Source organism: Rhamphochromis longiceps, linkage group LG2 (genome assembly GCF_057381845.1).
Source record: "Rhamphochromis longiceps isolate RC_006_pf linkage group LG2, R_longiceps_female_GT1.1, whole genome shotgun sequence".
Lineage (NCBI taxonomy): Eukaryota > Metazoa > Chordata > Actinopteri > Cichliformes > Cichlidae > Rhamphochromis > Rhamphochromis longiceps.
This window is the reverse complement of record NC_140558.1, coordinates 33,977,813-33,995,345: the sequence shown is the minus strand read 5'-3', so window position 1 is coordinate 33,995,345 and position 17,533 is coordinate 33,977,813. Positions and strand designations below refer to the sequence as shown.

Below are 17,533 nucleotides of genomic sequence, written 5' to 3'. Positions count from 1 at the left end.
TATTCTCTGCTGACTAGCTAATCTGTGACTCAGTATGTGTCTGTCTCTCAGGCTCTCTTTCTCTGTTCTCCATAGTGAAAGAGAGGATCATGATCATCAGCACTTCAATAGCTTGCTTATGACTTAAACCAATCTTCTTAGGAAGAGCTGCATGGGTTTAAGGATATATGTTGGTGTCTGCCAGCCATCTGCTGTGCCTCTGAGTTTCTGGTTCTGAGACAAGTGCAAAAATTTGGGATTGCAATACAAGGGGTATTTGGGTGCAAGTATGTCTTTTCTGGTGTTGCAAATCTCTGAGTTGACATTTTTGTCACATCCTTGGCTCTCTTACATTCCACCAAAGAGGCAGAAGGAGATTTACGGATCTGCGTTCTCATATTAAGTGGATTAATCGGGAATGGAAACTCAAGGTTGTCATAAATATAAATGAGGTCTTTTGAGGCATAGGACAAGACATGGTTCATGTCCACCCAGTGTGGTAGGAGTTTATCAGCGCAGTGAATTAAGACCAATAACCTCAATTTAGAGGCCAGGACACACAGCCAGTCTTAATGATGCATTGGGAAGGGGTTAAGCCCAAAGGTAATATGGACCAGCTGGCCTGCCTATACCAATCACTGACCCAGGGCATAATCCAATAGTCTTTCAAACCTCAGGGAATGAGAATCTTAGTTTATTTTGTAGTTTAAGTTAGACTCTTATTTTTGTTTTTATAATGTAAACTGATAAATATTAAAGGAAGTTGGAATAGCTAGAGCAAACAAAGCCTGGATAGTATTCCCAAAGGAGGGATTTACAGGTCCTCTCATAAATTTTTCAGTTTTTCTACAGTCTGATGGTATATCAGTGTTTACCAGCAATATAACCTTGGAAAATTTAATATACTCATATGAACATTCATTGAAATACATATTAGTGGCTGCAAACATGCACCAAATGCAGCTATTTTGGAACATCTATTGCATAAATATCTGCTGTTCAAAAGAAATATCATAGCAATTTGCATATATACCAAGATTTCTTGATGCCTTAGTACAATAAATAAAGAAGAGTGAAATTATTTTGAATTGTTTTGAAATGTTGTTAACATTTGTGATCCATGCACACAACAAAGATAACATTCCTGGTTGTTGCAGACAGTGAAGGCCTGGTTCTAACGCCTCCGGAAAATCAAGTTTTCATGTCAGTGAGTTTGGTACATACAGTAATCCATGCCCTCACTCATGCAGTGCAGCTTTAAACCAGTCTGAAATCATTATACTGGAGCCACCACCATGACAACCTCACAGATAGACTGATAGGGAATGGAAGATGGGGGAAGGGGATGAAACAGGGCAGAAAGATGGTGGAAAATTGATTTTCTTCGAGCTGCATTAATCAAATTGACTAGAGAAAAGGCATTATCAGTTCAAAGGATTTAATATAGTGCATTAAATGAAGACAAAGGCGTGTCTCATGAGGCAAACTTACTTTGAAAGATGATAATGGGAATGATCAAAAGTGGATGTCGTTTGGGTAACATGCACACATCTTAGTATCAGATTATTGGTACAAATCTTACCTAAAATATTCCTCGCATTCATTGTATCATAGAAGAAAAGATATGTAGCATTTTGAATTGTAGCTGGTGTAGTGACCCTGATCAGGGTCATGTCTTTGTGGAGCTCTGCTCTGCTTCCAGACACTTACTGTTTCAAGCGTCAGTGCAAATCCCAGTTTGATCACTTGAATGTCAATTAAAGGTGAACATCACCAAAAATCCCATAATTTATTATGATACTTAATGAGGACATGAAACGCTACACATATAAAGGCTAACTTGCATCATGGAGCCATGCTCTCAAAAACTGGCATAGCTGTAACACTGTCTATGAAACTGGACTTAAGAAATGAGTGCTTAAAGTTTAAGTTTTGAGAACATGTGTAGCGCCATCTTCTGTCAGTACAAAATGTTACATCATGTGGTTGGTTAGTTGGTGGTATTAACGTAATCCGGTCTTTAAGGCTGACTTTATTAGCCGTTTCCGAGTCAAACAAACCCTGCAGCATCAGTGAGAGTTAAAACTGTCTAAATTCTTTCAAAAATTAAATTTAACATCCAGGCATCCATGAAAACAGGATTTATGAATTTTAACAGAGTTAGAAGTTAGCTTACTAGTTTCCATCTAATGATGAAATACCATGTTCTGAGTCAGGGATTTCTAAAAAATGAAAACGTATAGCTCTGCTATCACTTCAGACATATATGAAGACAGAGAAGTTGACAGCAGTGATGTTTGTATGTTTGTAGAGTTACTGAAGTTGGGCTAGCTGCTATATAATGTGCTACGTGATCACTAGCTACACAGCTATGGTTAGCATAATATAAACACAGTGAAGCTGAAGGATGAACACAAACTTTTTTCCACTCACTGAAAGTTAACAGGAAGGTTCCAGATGGTTAGGGACAAATTTTTAGGGGATTGTTTAGATTAGGGCAGCACGGTGGCACGGTGGTTAGCACTGTTGCCGCACAGCAAGAAGGTCCTGAGTTCAATTCCAACATCAGGCCTTTCTGTGTGGAGTTTGCATGTTCTCCCCGTGTTTGCGTGGGTTCCCTTCGGGTACTCCGGCTTCCTCCCACCGTCCAAAGACATGCAGCTTGTGGGGATAGGTTAATTGGATAATACAAATTGTCACTAGGTGTGAATGGTTGTCTGTCCCTGTGTGTTGGCCCTGCGACAGACTGGCGACCTGTCCAGGGTGTACCCCGCCTTTCGCCCTATGACAGCTGGGATAGGCTCCAGCGCCCCCCGCGACCCTGAAAAGGATAAGCGGAAGCGAATGGATGGATTGTTTAGATTAAATAGAACAAGATACAAAGCATTAAAATATATTAAAAACACAACAGACTTAATAAACACAGAGTAGTTCTTTATAGAACTACTCTGCTGAGCCTGGGTACAGCTTTTTCTGTTAAAATACATTGCAGTGGCACATACAGAATTTGTGAGATGGCAACAACTTAAAGTCCTTAGACAAGGGGTGGCTACACTCTCAGAAATAGAGGTACGAGAGAAGAACATTTTTGTACCTATAGGTACATTTTTTTAAAATGTTCCCTTAAAAGTACAATACTGGTCTTTAAAAGTCCAGAAATGCCCCTTTAAAGGTACAATTTGAAATAAAGTACAAATCTGTACCATTTTGACCTGTACTGCAGTGACAGTGGCAGAATGTGGTAATGGGTCAGCATGGGAAAATCTGGATGGGCCTGGTTAATTGTAAAATTCATATGAGATGTGAGTGTGCTCATAAAAGCTACATGTTATAATCAAATCTGTTGGTCCTCTCCTCTCTACGTAAATTATCCTATGATGCAAAGAATATCTGTAACCTACCTTTGTGTAAGTTATGTTAAATTATATTAAAAAACACACACACACACAATGACATGCAGGCACAACCAAATGATGTTAAAAAAAAAACTGGTCCATTTCCATTTTAAGTTCCAGTTATAATTTTTTAATGTTTTAAATCTTTCAAAAACGTGAAATCATTTTACTGTTATGTTTGGCCATTTACTTTTTTGCTTTTACTACATCTTAGAATTGTTCATTAATTGTGAGGTTTTTATGGAATTTGCAACATCAAGTTAAACCGAGGTTCTTTGGAAGTTAAAATGTCAAGCAGATTTTTATGTTACGGTGACTACATTTTGTAAGTTACAAATATAGTTCGCCAAGACAGCATAACGGTTTCTAAACAACTGCGCATTAATACCACAATGTTGTATTTTCATGTGTCAAGTTCGCAACGCGCATTAATCCCAAAGGCCGAAAAGGCAGCAGCGATGAGTGCTCCGCCTCCTCGCTGACTAGCGTTGATGCAGAAAATGACTCTCAGGGGGTTATCCACGGAGGAGCTCCTTAAAAGGTTGATGGAAGAAGGCATTGATGTGTCAGACGACGAGGCGCAAAGATTTAGAGGTAAGTCGGGTGTGATTTTGTGTTTTTATAAAAATTACAACGTGTAATTTTACAGTAGAGTTAGCGAAAGTCCGAAGAGCTAGATTTAACATGGGCGAAAGCTAGCAGTTAGCTAAGTTTTAAACAAAGAAAGGTACAAATGTGGACTATTTAGACTGTTGGTGGAATGTTCAACGTCTGTCTGCCCGCGGTATTCGAGTGTTTTATCAATAAATAGTGACGAACCGTGTACAACAATGTAAAAAAATCAATAATTTCTCAAAACATGCTAGTATGTAAATATAGCTATTAACAAAATCGTTTTCTAAGCAAAATTTATCGCATCTAACTTGTTTCCCGCTCAAAGGGATTTTAAACAATGGAAGGTACACATTTGTACCATTCCACCTACTTAGTGGGATTTTCGAATATGAGAGCTGTAAGCTCTGCGCAGGGACACTTACTTACATTTTTATATTACCAGTTAATTTATATTAACAATTAATCAAGAGAATTAATTGTAACTTCCTTTTGGGGAATATAGACAGATTCACAATGATAGCTTATTATCATTATTATTATTATTATTATTATTATTATTATTATTATTATTATGTATTGACCATAATGTCACTTTAAAACTAAATTTGAAAATGGTTTTATTTTTATTTCATACTGTACTTTATATTTCAGATAACGATGTAGATGGAGAGACGGTAGACTGTGGACTCACTGAGACCATGGTTGCATATCTTTTTGACAAGTCTTTCAAAAAGCAGCTGAAGTTCAGAGACTTCACAAACCGCTACAAGGAAGTCATCATCACTTTACAACCGGTCGACCCATTTGAAGGTACAGTTGAAGGTCCAGTGTTCCAAGCAAACCAGAGGTAGGTTGTGATAAATGTCTAAATTTGCATATGCATTTAAGTGCTTGCAAAATGGCTAGTTAATGCTGTTTTCCTACTGTATTGCAGTTCTATACCTTCTTGCCGTAGATTGCCTGCAGTTATTTCCATTCCAAAATTCCCACAAGATGTTCAGAGTCGCTTGGATCTCAAAGAACCAGTCCAGAAAGAACAGAAGTACCGAAACAAAATAATTGGGACTCTTTATGAAATGCTGTCACAGTACACAATGTAAGGGTTCCTTTCTGAATAATTACATTAATTTCTTAATATTAATATTGCTGTTGTAAGAGAGGCAGAGAACAAATGCTTAGCCCATCTGCCTCCCAATCTGGAGACCAGCGTTCGAGTCTGGCGTGACACACGGTTCCAATGAACTGGCAATAGTGGTAAAAACATACATCCTGTGTCTCCAGACCTTGTCTGGACTATGATATCCAAAGTGTTCATTTTCGAATTTGCTCAAGAGTAAATTAATAATTCAGGACTGCAGTCAATTAATTAATGAAGTTTGGGAGAGGTGTGGCTGTTTGTCCACGCCCATTTTTAAGAAATTAAAATCAACTTTAGCTACATTGATTTGACATTGGTCTACAACATACTATTTACGGTAATAACAATATGATTAGAAGAATTGAAGAACAGAAAAGCCCCCAGGAAAGGACAAGAGTAATCAGTGTACTGTGGGTTGTTTTTCTTATGTTTGAAACAGGTACCCAACCCACTCAGACTACATCCAGGTCATCAAAGCCCTAATTGTGAAGTATCCTTTCTTAAGAGATGTACACGGAAATGGTTATGTGAGTACCTCTCCTTTTTTGTTTCTTTTATAGATTATATTAATATAAAGTAACCATAATTAACTACTTATATACATTTGAAACAACTAGGACACCTGGCACAGCCAACTCAAGAGAAAGTTCAAAGCAGAACGGGCTCCCCTAATCAGCAACGAAGAAGTGAACCGGGTTAAAGAAAAGTTTGGACGCACGCAGAAACATCGGACCACAGAGGAATCCAGCAGCTCCTGTCTGAAGAGACTGAAGCCCTCTCTCGTAAGTCCTTACACCCTCAGCCTCTAAGAGCTAAGGTAACATATGTAGTCTTATTATGTTCACTGTAAAGCTAAAAGTAAACATTAATTGAAAGAAACATGTTAACAGATAACATTAACATAGAAAAAGGAACTTCACAGTTGATTTAACAAAAGTCAGCTCAACTTGCAATTCCTATTCAACATTTTTGCATTTTTTTCAAAGCATTTGGTGTACAAATTACCGCATTTCGAGTAACATTAACTTATCAGAGTTTACTTATGATAATACTGATATCTGCTTTGACAAAGGATTCGTGCTTTGTGGGGGAAGATGCAGCCTCCGTTGATGCTCATATCAAGGTGCTAAATGATCAGCACAAGAAGCTACATCCTGACACAGCACTGGTGAAAGACCGCATGACAAAAACCTTTGCATGGAGACGTCGAGAGGTAGCTGAAGGAATGTGTACTGTGGACCTATTAAAGAGATATCCATTCCTGGGGACATCTGCAGGGGTAAGAATTGTTAAGATGATTGGGGAAACGGCTAATGATTTTTTTGTCTCTAAATCTGATTATTATTTTCTGTACTAACTGATTAATCAATCTGTTCATTATCTTTAGAATTTTTGTTCAATGGTTAAAGCACTTTACATTTATCTCCAGTCTGTGTCTTTAAACATGTCAAAAGTTTAAATCCTCAATGTAAAATGTCATTCTTTTGTCTATTCTGCTCTTTTCATTTCCAGTTGTGTGATGAGGTTGATTTAATGCATCCCTGCCAAGACAACATCTGTCGCCGCTTTAGCGAAAACTTCACTGCTGTTCTTCAAATGACCAAGGATTTGCCACTGAAGAAGGTCTACATGGAGGCAAGAGAGAATGCACTGGCTGAAGACATTACAGGTGCTAATTTGACCTCATACAAATAGTAAATTTTGTGACAATTCATTTGCTCTCTCTTCCAAAGATAATTGATGTACCATAGTGCCATGTCAAGAGCATGTTAATGGGAATTTGCATGCTATCAAAATCTAATGAAGTGCATTTGCATCTGTATGACCTAGGAATTGACTTCAAGGGGGCACTTCTCTTGCCATCCATCTTCAAGGAGAAGATAGATTTCATCATCCTTGGAGAGGTAAATGCATGATGCAATGCATAGCCTTTGGCCACAAGTTTCATTCTCGGTGTTTTGTTGGCATGGAGCTGAATTCAGCTGCGGTTCAGCATCACAGCTAAGCTAATGTAGGGGAAACACTGCTGTTAATCCACAGTGCTGCTGTGCTCTTGGGTTTTGTCTGGTGTTTATATAGATAGATAGACCTTTATTGTCCCCTTAGGGAAATTCTTCTTCACAGGTACTGTCACTGTCAGGGGTGATTGCTTTTGCCCTTGAATATTATGTCAAACTTTAGCAGCTTATCAAACACTACCACAACAGTCATTGGTCAAGAAGCTTTTTGTTTGGAGTAGGGGCCATGTTTACAGGTTATCAGAATAGACAGTTTTGTTTTGCAGCAAAAAAAAGAAGGTAATTTGAGGAATCTGTTGAAAATTCACTTGGCACATATTGCTTAAACATACTGTATACTAATGTTTTTCTTCCTCTTCTGCAGAATACTCCCATGAGTCCATACCCAACCATTCGAATGAAGGATAAGAGTTGGACAACTGCCCTCTCAAGACAGTGTCGCTGTGTTGTCACAGTTGAAGGAGTGGATGTTTGCTCATGCTGCTCGCTGGATGAGGCCTACATCTCAGCATTCTCCACCTTCTTCGTGTTCAACATGACCTACCCTGCATACTTCAAGAAAACACTTGTCTTTCTTCAGAACTGCATTGTCAACATAGGAGACCAGGGAGACAAACCCCTGCCAGTAAGTGTCACCAGGGTACTTAACCAACTCTATTAAATATGCCCCCACTCCACAAATGTTCAAAATGTTCAAAAAGGGCATTTACTCTGAGGAAGTTGATTACACATGTTGGGTTAGTACACGCACATGAGCCTCATTTCGGCATCACTTGTGGAATAAATGACTGCCAGGCAGCTTTTTCCAAGTATCACTCTTTTCAACGCCATGTGTGATCCGTCAAAACATTGTGTTCAGGTGTTTAATGTCTTTATGTGATTGTTTACTTTTTTTTAAATGAATGTATTTTTCTTGACATGTCCTATGGCAATATACGAATGTAATCAAGAATGTATTCCTGTGGTTGTTTAAATGCTTTGATGTGATTCTATTATTGAAAATAAATGGTTAAATAACCAAATATTTTGGACTATTGGGGTACATTTTTGTCTCTTTAGGTACGAAATAGGTTGTCGCTGGGGGGGTACCCTCATAGGTACCCTATTGTACCCTTTTCAAGGGAACATTTCTGTACTATAGTTTGAAGGTACATTTATGTCTTAGGAAAGTACATGATTGTACTTCAGATGGTACAACTTCATAAGGTACAAAAATGTACCAAGCCTAAAGGGTACAGAAATGTCCTTCAAAAAGGAACACCCCCAGCGACAAGCATTTGTACCCTTTTTGGTACACTTTGGCACCCCTATTTCTGAGAGTGTAGGATCATCTAGGAAAGACTTATCTGTCATAACTAACACATATAAGAAAAGTCTTTCAAAGTCAAACGTCAATTTTTTAAACACTCTAGCCACACTTTTTAATCTGTTCTTATATTTCAGGTAAGGCTGAGTTCTGGACAGATTTAATAAAACAGGAAGACAATATAAAGGTGCTGTCAGTGTAGAAACCTCAACTTTGGCAAATGAAGCGCATTAGCTGGTGAATTTTTCTACAGACAGCATCCACACGAAGCTGACTGGTGAGTATGTTTAGGTTACTGTTTTGGAATGTCCAGCGTGCTGTTAGGGTGCACACAATAGCACCTAGCACATGCCACACCAATTTTTTAAAAATATCACCCTTTTGGCATGTCATTTAATGTATGACAAGCAAAATATATGCATGAAATGAGCCTGACATAATCGGCATAGTTATGCTGGATTTTTTTTCTACAAAATGCATAAACCAAACTACATAAACAGCCATTAGATTAGGTTTTTAAACAAAGAATTAGATGAAACATAAAATGTTCATATGGCTATCTTTATATCCCTGCAGCAAGCAAAAGTATCAAAAAAACTGAACTTACAACAATATAAATAAGTTAAGTGTGCCTTTTTTCTTTTGTTTATCTTGCAACTGATTTCTCTCCCTTGGATATTTATCTTTTGATCATTTATTAGTGACTTGTCTAACATTATGTGCAGTAAAGCAGGTAGAGTGGGGCTGACTGCCTGCTCAGATGTGTGTATTCTGGGGTGTGCACTCATGCCCAATGGATACTGTGGTGAGAGCATACAGGGTGATGCAGTTATTCTGTTTTGCCAACTCATTCTTGCTTTTTAATAATAGTCCAGCTCATAGGAGAGCTTAGACCCTTTTCAGAGCACCCCAAAAATAATTATTAATATGAATAATAATAGCGTATTTTATTATTATTTTCTTGAGTTATCTTCAAATGTTATCTTTTTCTAACGTTTCTACTGATGACAGTAAAGGATAGAATGAAAACAGGTTGTATGCCCAGTGTTTGTGTCATGTTACAGTCCGCTCACACGGAGTGTGGTTTGTCATCACTAGCCTAAACTGTTATTAAAGAGGTAATTTCATGCCACAAATCAGTGATGCAGATTTGAAACACACTTTACTGAAATATAGCAAAAGGTCAAACTGTTCTGATAATGCGGGGACATCGCTGTGACTTATAAAGTGTCTTTTTTTATTTTTTTTATTTAGCGAAGTAACACTAACATCTGTTATGTTAAATTAATAGTAAATAAAGTTTGTCCACCACACAAACGGTCACATATGAGTGGCCCTATACCACAACAAGTTACTTAATCCACAAAGTTCAGTAAAGCAAGCATGCTAGTGACCAACCACAAAATGGAGAGCTATGGCCACACAATGCTCACATCAAGGGTGGCTCAGCACCCCACAGTGTTATTGCCATCACTTGGCCAACAACACTCGAAAGTGATCCAACAAAATAGCCATATTCCCCACAACACTAAAGGTCACAGCACAAAACACTCACCTCATGAGGATCTCATTAGCGTCCATCAACACTGACATATACACACAATGCCAACTTAAAAACAGCCTACCTGCCTCAGCTACAGACCATAATCATAAATGGTCTCAAACCCCCTACCAAGTTTGGTGCCACTGATTTACTATGTGCAACTCCCAGCCTGAAACACAAAAAACAAAAAAAAAAAAAACCCTAACTTTACGTACCCTAGTCTTCAGTGGTGTACCACGCTCGAGGCAACTTTAAACGCGAACTCGAGAGCAGGCAGCAGACCAGAGATATAGTCTCCTACTAAACTCTGAAGCGTACCCCTACCCAGGATAGCCACCAAACACAACAAATTAAAACAACAAAGCAAAACAACAAACAAGTGCTTCGCTGGAAGGGCAGCACAGCCACCCAGCTGAAGGGAGTTTGCTCAATTACAGTGAACACCATCACTCACCCCCTTAAAAGTCAAACAAACTGATATTCAGTCTCCACTAAAATGTCCAAATATCCGGGACGAGCCCCCACTTATGTTACGATCCGGCTCAAAAGCTGCAACATAAAGGAGATGAATACCAGAGTATGGGTGAGAAGAGATTTTATCTTAAAATGGAAATCCAGGTTGGCTAAAATGGCTGATGCCACCAAGGCAAAGACAAGTGAGCTCCCCAGGAAGCTTGCCTCAGGTATGCTTTTATCCACACCTGACTAGGTGTGGCCAATTAGCACCAGCTGAACAGCTGAACCAGCTGAACACACTGAGCAGATTAGAGGCTGCAGAGGGACATAACAGTTCTCTAAACAGCTAAAAATGTTAGCTAATGTGGCTTGAATCACTTGAGATTATTAGCTAATTTTAACCTTCTGATCCACTGATCCAGGGGCAGGAATAGCTCAGTAGAGAGAGTGGTGGCCCCATGATCGGAAGGTCAGGGGTTTGATTCTCCTGAACAGCTACCCTGAGGTACCCCTGAGCAAGGTACCATCCCTACACACTGCTCCCCGGGCGCCCAATAGCTGCCCACTGCTTCACTGAGTGAATGGGTTAAATGCAGAGAGGAATTTTCCCCACGGGGATCAATAAAGTACTCTTTCTTTCTTTCACTAGTCTGCTGGTATATTGGGAGTTGCCAGCCAAGGAAATTATGTATAGGCTATTATTATTTTAGTTTGTAAAAAAAAAGTCCTGTTCCTGTTCTGATTCTAACGTTCTAGAAAAATTCTAGATTCTAGAATTATTAATTAGCTTGTTTTTGGAGGTAACATTGTAATGTTTAATCAACTGATTTTAGGTTTGCAAATGTGAAAAGGGTTGACTACATTTGCAAACAGCATATTCCATTAATATTTATAACAAGGCAATGCATGCATGACACTATGATTGGGAGCTGAGCCCTCCTAAAAGTTACTTTTAAAATGTATTCCGCTACAGATTACAGAATACAGGCCCCAAAATGTATTTTGTAATGTATTCCGTTACATTACTCACTGAGAGTAACGTATTCTGAATACTTTGGATTACTTGATATATTGTCATGCTTTTTACAACTACATGACTGTAGTGTGTAGGGCTGCCACAAATGGTTATTTTGATAATCGACTAGTCACCGATTATTTTTGCGATTAGTCGACTAATCAGATCATACGTCCATTTAACGTAAAACGTACAGCTTATGGCACCAGCATGCATCTGCTCTTATATAACTATCATTAGCTTACAGCTAGGGGCTGGGCGATCTTCTGTTTCAGTCCGTTATTACACTCTTAAATCCTACTACTTATTCCTGTGTCTTTTGGGATCTTACAAAGCTTCAAACGACGCGTCAACTATTAAATTAGTCGTCGACGATTTGACTAGTCGACTAATTGTGGCAGCCCTAGTAGTGTGATTTATTACTATTACTGAAGGCTACTCGCCACCAAGCTAACATTGTTAGCTGAGGTTAGTTCAGAGACCACGGACTGTTACGGTGTGTTCACACCGAACGCGATGGGCGCGAGAAAAAAGCCCCAAACGCCCCTAACTTGACGCGTGCACATTCGCACCTCTACGCGTGTCCAAGAAAAATCCATCGCGCCCCAAAATATCATATTTTAACGCGCGTGAACCGGAAATGTGGGAGGGATGTGGAAGGAAATTTTGCCAGACCGGTATCTTTGCAAGATGGCAGGTGTCGAGCTAGTGCTTGAAGAGAGAGTCTCCCTTCTCTATTTACTGTGGAGAGCAGAGTAGCGGCGTAAAGGACATCCTCGCCGTACCTGGGTCCATCAGGTCCTCCAGAGGTGTGAGCAGTTTGGTGAGTTTTACCACTTGCTCCAGGAGCTGTGCCTGGATTACGGCCGATTCCAGCGCTATCACCGTCATTCACTCGGCCAGTTTGAGGACCTGCTGTCCCGCGTCGGTCCCAGAATCGCCCGCCTAGACACCAATTACAGGCGCTCAATCCCACCTGCAGAGCGCCTGTCCGTCTGCCTGAGGTTAGTAAAAGTATTTAATACGGTAGTCCTTTATTGATACCTGTGCTAATATATGCTAAACCATCCATTTATACACTGCTAACATGGATGTGCTATGCTAACAGTGAATGCTGCCGGTGTTTACTGATAGCAAACTGGTACAGAGACGACTATTTATAATATTTCTAGTGATACTCAGAAGGTCTCATCAAGTCCCGATTTAATTCGATTTATGCTGTTATCAGTGTTTGAATGATAGCATGGCTGTGGTGTCACATCAATGTATGCGCTCGGTGTTTGCTGATATCAAACTGTAGCATTAGGACCACTGAGTTAACCTTTGTAGTGATACTCACTCCTTTTTATTTAGACCTGGTTTAATTCTGGGATAGTTGAATATTTGTATATAATCCCTGCAGCTGTCAGACTCTATAGCAGGCGTCACCAGCCTTTATTAATTAAAACAGTTAGATAAAACTGAACAGTTTGGTTCATCTCTAGTTACATGGTTCTATCTTGATAAGCTGTCTTATCACAGATTAATTTTTCAAAAATATTAATGATTTAAGCAAGGAAAGGGCTACATGTCAACATACAACTCTTTATTTCTATTAATGTCTTACTTCATTCCTACCTGATTGACATGTTTAGGAATTATGAGTGATTGGCTCACTGTAGTTGTGAAAGTTGCTACCAATCAAATTATGATATGTTAAAGTTAAAATAAAACACAACTGTTTTAGATATCATCTAATATACATTTTGTAATTATCCTTATAATTACAAAATGTTTTATGTAAGATTTAAGTTTTGTGATTTAAATCTGACATCACCAAAGTATTTTGGAATTTGAATAATGTATTTTGTAACTGCAGTACACATAATACTGATTTTGAACAATTTTGTCCAGGTTCCTTGTCACCGCGGACTGCTTCAGCACCAAGCGTTCAGTTACAGAGTCGGTGTGTCAGATCACCCCCAGGCAGCGACGGCCATCTGGGACTGTCTAGTGGACGACTTCATGGCTGTGCCTTCACCTGGAGACTGGCGGTCCATCACAGAGGGATTTCCAGGAGCGCTGGAACTTCCCTCTGTGCTGTGCAGCTCTGGATGGGAAGCACGTCCAGACAAAGGCACCCCATATATCATATAGGAGACACACACATTGATATACACTAAATATTTATTTCATTTCTTTTTTGTGGTGCCCAAATTTATGCACCTGCTTGATTTTGTTTAAATAATTATTGCACACTTTTTGTAAATCCAGTTAACTTCTTTTCACTTCTCAAATATCACTGTGTGTGTCTCCTGTATGATATATTTAACTGACATTTTTTTATTGTAACAACCAACGATTTATACAGGAAAATGATGTCTATTAACAAGGTTGCCCAAACTTTTGCATCCCACTGTATTAGTATATTTTGTCATTAGTATAATATGAAATAAATTCTACATGTGTCAAGTCGTGTGCCAACATTTGCTGTGTAGTAGAACTGAGACATCAGTCATTATAAAAATTTATTTGAAATAATATTAAAATTCTCACACAGAAATACATTAAACATAAATATATAAAATATAAGTATTTACAGAGAGACAGGAATAAAAAGGACCAGCTGCTCTCCAGAGCAGGAACAAGGCTGAGGAGGAAATGCTCCATTGGAGACTGGTGTGGACTCTTCAGGGACTCCAGGATGGCCAGCTCCACCACCGATGGACCATCCTGGGACCCGTCCCTCATCTGCCTCGGAGCCGTCCTCCCCTGTGGGCCTGTAAAACAGCACAAAACACAAAGAAATGAGAAGACTGCTACTAGATTTTAATTTCAACATTGAAAAAACAAAAAAAACAAAAACAGGATATAATCAGATTGGTTGTAGATATTTAGTAAAGGTGATCACAGGCAATCCCACCGACTAAAAAGGTATCAGTGCTTGCTGTACATATCTGTGGGTGCAGCAGCAGGAGCTCAGGGACTGGGGAGCCAGGAGAAGCAAGTGCGGATGCTCTGCTTCAGAATCAGTTGGTTCTATCAATACAGTATTAAATGTTAACAGGTTGAATATAATAATCATAGAGTAGACAGTGGTCCCTCATTTATTGCAGCAGGGGTTCTCAGAATAACTAGCCCCTGGCCACGCACTTTATACACTGTTTTCCACACACACACATGAACATTGGTCACAGTTCTCACAATTGATTCTCAAAGTGCAAACCTTTGTAGATTGCAAAACGTAAAAGTATTAATATGCCGCGGTTTGTCTTCATCTGCCTGCCACTTTCGTGCGCCTTTTTCCCTCGCGGTGCAGGTGTCTATTTCCGAATGAGGCTCATAGTTATGGGTGTTTTTGTGCTGTTTTTTCTATTGGACGTGATGGTTATCAAAACCAAACATGATAAATTTGGCAAGCGCAGGAGATTTGTCAATCAGGCTGCAGAATGCAATGCTGTACGGTGCAAAAAAAAGAAAATGAAAATTAAGAAAAAAGAGGCAGTGACGGATGAACAGCGGGACCGCTGTGAGCTGTTTATTAATAAACAATAAAATATATTCTTAAATGACAACATGCCTAAAAGCAGAACGGTATTTGTACGTCAGTGGGAAAATAGCGGGGGCTTGCTAGCTTTTGTGCGGCTTCCCCGGGTCAGTGAAAACTTTAGAGAAAACTTGAGAAAAATGAATGAACTTACCAGGTTGCCCGATCTCTTTACATATCTTCCTCCAAGCTCGGAGGAAGCTTGGAGGTCCAGAAAGCAGCTGGTGTCGTACGGCTCCGGGTTGTTTGCTACGGCATTGATTAGCCTTCCTTCTATTGAAGAATAAAGGGCTTTGGCTGGATCTGCCCCTTTGAACTAGGTAACAGCCACGTCACCAGGCTCCTGATTGGTTGTCGCGGCGCGATTTCACGCTGGAGTTCAGATTTTTCCAACTCGAGCGGGGGACGCGAAACGCGTGTATGCACAAAATGCAACACATAAACTCACGCGCGTGGTTTTTTTCGCGAGTCAAACGCCTGAAACGCGCGTGAGTGTAGCGTTTTCGCGACGCAAATCTGCTTCCGAATTTTCGCGGGAGCCGCAATCGCGGGTCAGCGCGCCTTTCCATTGACTTTACATGTAAGCCTGACGCTCCGCCTGCTTCTACTTGATGGATAGCATTAACAACCTGCTAGCTACATATAATCATGTGTAGTTCTGAAAGCAATACCAACTAGATTTTTAAATCTTAATATAAAATGAGTAACAGCAGGGTGGACATTAGGTAAGGCTGCACTTTGTGTAGAAAACTATGTCTGTATCAGTAAAATGTTTTCTCTCTGTCTGTTTGTAGGTTGTAATGCAGCCTTCAGTAATAGTAATAGATCACACAGCAATACTACATCGAAGACACTGAAGTGGCACATAACCCAGGCAGCCACAACAACTAAAACAAGGTAGTTGCAGTAGGCTAACGTTAGTTTTTTAAAAAGAACTTACTTCCAGATGTTTCTTCAGGTTGGAGTCTTTTAGTTGCTGGCAAACAGAGTTTGCATTGCATGGTCAGATTTTGCCCATCCCTTTCTTCTTTAAATGTGAAGTGGTGCCGGAATTTTCAGGTAAGAGATGCATTCCTGTCCACGCACTGCTGGCTCTGGGTCCATTGTGTAACTGACACCACCAACATTAACAGGAAGCTTATATTACAGCCTCTTATTGTCTGCTTTGTTTGGGTTTCTAGCAATGCGTGGAATTTCCAAAATTAGAGAGGGCATAACCTAACATATGAAACAATAAATGGCCGCCGTGTAATCCATTTATTTCAGCAAAGTACTGTATTCTAATTATCACCTATTTAAGCTGTATTTAAGCTGTAACTGTAACGGAATACAGTTACTCATATTTTGTATTTTAAATACGTAATGTCGACACACTGTTAACATCATATACTGTTGTTATGCAAGTGTGCATACTGACATTTCATTGTTAGTAAAGCTTTACAGTCATTAGAATGCCCAGGGAATTTTGATGGCCTGCTATAATGTGAACATGCTAATTAAACCAACCTGAGTGAGCATGTGAGTGTGCAGGTTTATAGTGATGGGAATTCTGGCTCTTCTTAGAGAACTGGCTCTTTTGGCTCCCAATCATCTCTTCAGGTTTTTCTGTTGTTTTAATTAATTAATTATTAACAACAATATAAAATTATGCGCAAAAGGAATTACTAATGTAAAAAAAACATGGTTTATTTATATATGTTTATATATAAATATATACGGTGGCCCCTAGAGACAAAACACATACAAACTCCAAAATACATTTCTAGAGTTAACTGAACTTCCAAAACAGAGCTACCTAGATCACTTATATTACACAATTGAAAGCATATGTGTATTGTTTGTGTATTTATACACAAGCACTCATATATATTCAAATAATTAAAAAAAATTAATTTACCTGTTACTTCCACAGACCAAATCTGGTCGTTGGTACTTCCTGGCTTGTGTAGTAACAAAAGCTCAACACTGCCCATAGCATCCTGGAGTACTTCAGGTGTGTCTTGTACGCATTTTGGAGTTTATACGTGCTTTGTCTCTAGGGGCCACTGTAAATATACTTTTATTTATTCACTCCACATAAAATGTAATAAATAAATCAAATAATACAAAAACCAACTATTCACATTTCAACTTTAAACTATTTAAATTTTCAGCTTTTTCCTTTTAAACATATTTAAAGTGAAACAACACAAAAACACTGCAAACCACAACAAATTAAATATAAATTAAAATATGCAAAACAAAAATAAGATGCACATTCTCTGTCATATCGGCCTGCATTAATAAACTTTCTGAATCCTCTGTCATCCGCAGCACCAAGAGGGAAGGTGCAATGAAGCATGCTTAGTACTGGAGATATACCAGAAAATTTTTGTTAGCCTTTTATAATTCTACACACAAATGAAATTTATTATACTAACCTGGTATAATTATCTGGTTTCATAAGATAAGATAAGATAAGATAAGATAAGATAAGATAAGATAACCTTTATTAGTCCCACACGTGGGAAATTTGTTTTGTCACAGCAGGAAGTGGACAGTG

General features: G+C 39.0%; 1 protein-coding gene and 1 long non-coding RNA gene across 2 annotated transcripts; one reads left to right on the top strand and one right to left on the bottom strand.

Moving 5' to 3' along the window:
- The first annotated feature begins 3,856 nt into the window (after window positions 1-3,856).
- On the top strand, window positions 3,857-8,219 carry LOC146677633 (sterile alpha motif domain-containing protein 3-like). Its single transcript, XM_085382417.1, has 8 exons — window positions 3,857-3,968; window positions 4,641-4,818; window positions 4,924-5,085; window positions 5,567-5,654; window positions 6,200-6,406; window positions 6,640-6,796; window positions 6,958-7,031; window positions 7,510-8,219. The coding sequence occupies exons 1-8, from the start codon at window positions 3,866-3,868 to the stop codon at window positions 7,804-7,806; spliced, it is 1,266 nt and encodes a 421-aa protein (XP_085238543.1). The 5' UTR covers window positions 3,857-3,865; the 3' UTR covers window positions 7,807-8,219.
- Window positions 8,220-13,958: 5,739 nt separating this feature from the next.
- LOC146677632 (uncharacterized) lies at window positions 13,959-15,186 on the bottom strand. The gene is made up of 2 exons (XR_014907617.1): window positions 15,146-15,186; window positions 13,959-14,224 (listed from the first exon to the last, which is right to left on the bottom strand). It is a non-coding gene; the product is annotated as an uncharacterized LOC146677632 (long non-coding RNA).
- Window positions 15,187-17,533: the final 2,347 nt, after the last annotated feature.

Bases quoted from the DNA above. Each gene is read 5' to 3' on its own strand.
- LOC146677633 (XM_085382417.1), top strand. From the start codon at position 3,866: ATGCAGAAAATGACTCTCAGGGGGTTATCCACGGAGGAGCTCCTTAAA. The intron at 3,969-4,640 runs GTAAGTCGGGTG...TTTATATTTCAG, and splicing joins CGAGGCGCAAAGATTTAGAG to ATAACGATGTAGATGGAGAG. The intron at 6,407-6,639 runs GTAAGAATTGTT...TTTCATTTCCAG, and splicing joins TCCTGGGGACATCTGCAGGG to TTGTGTGATGAGGTTGATTT.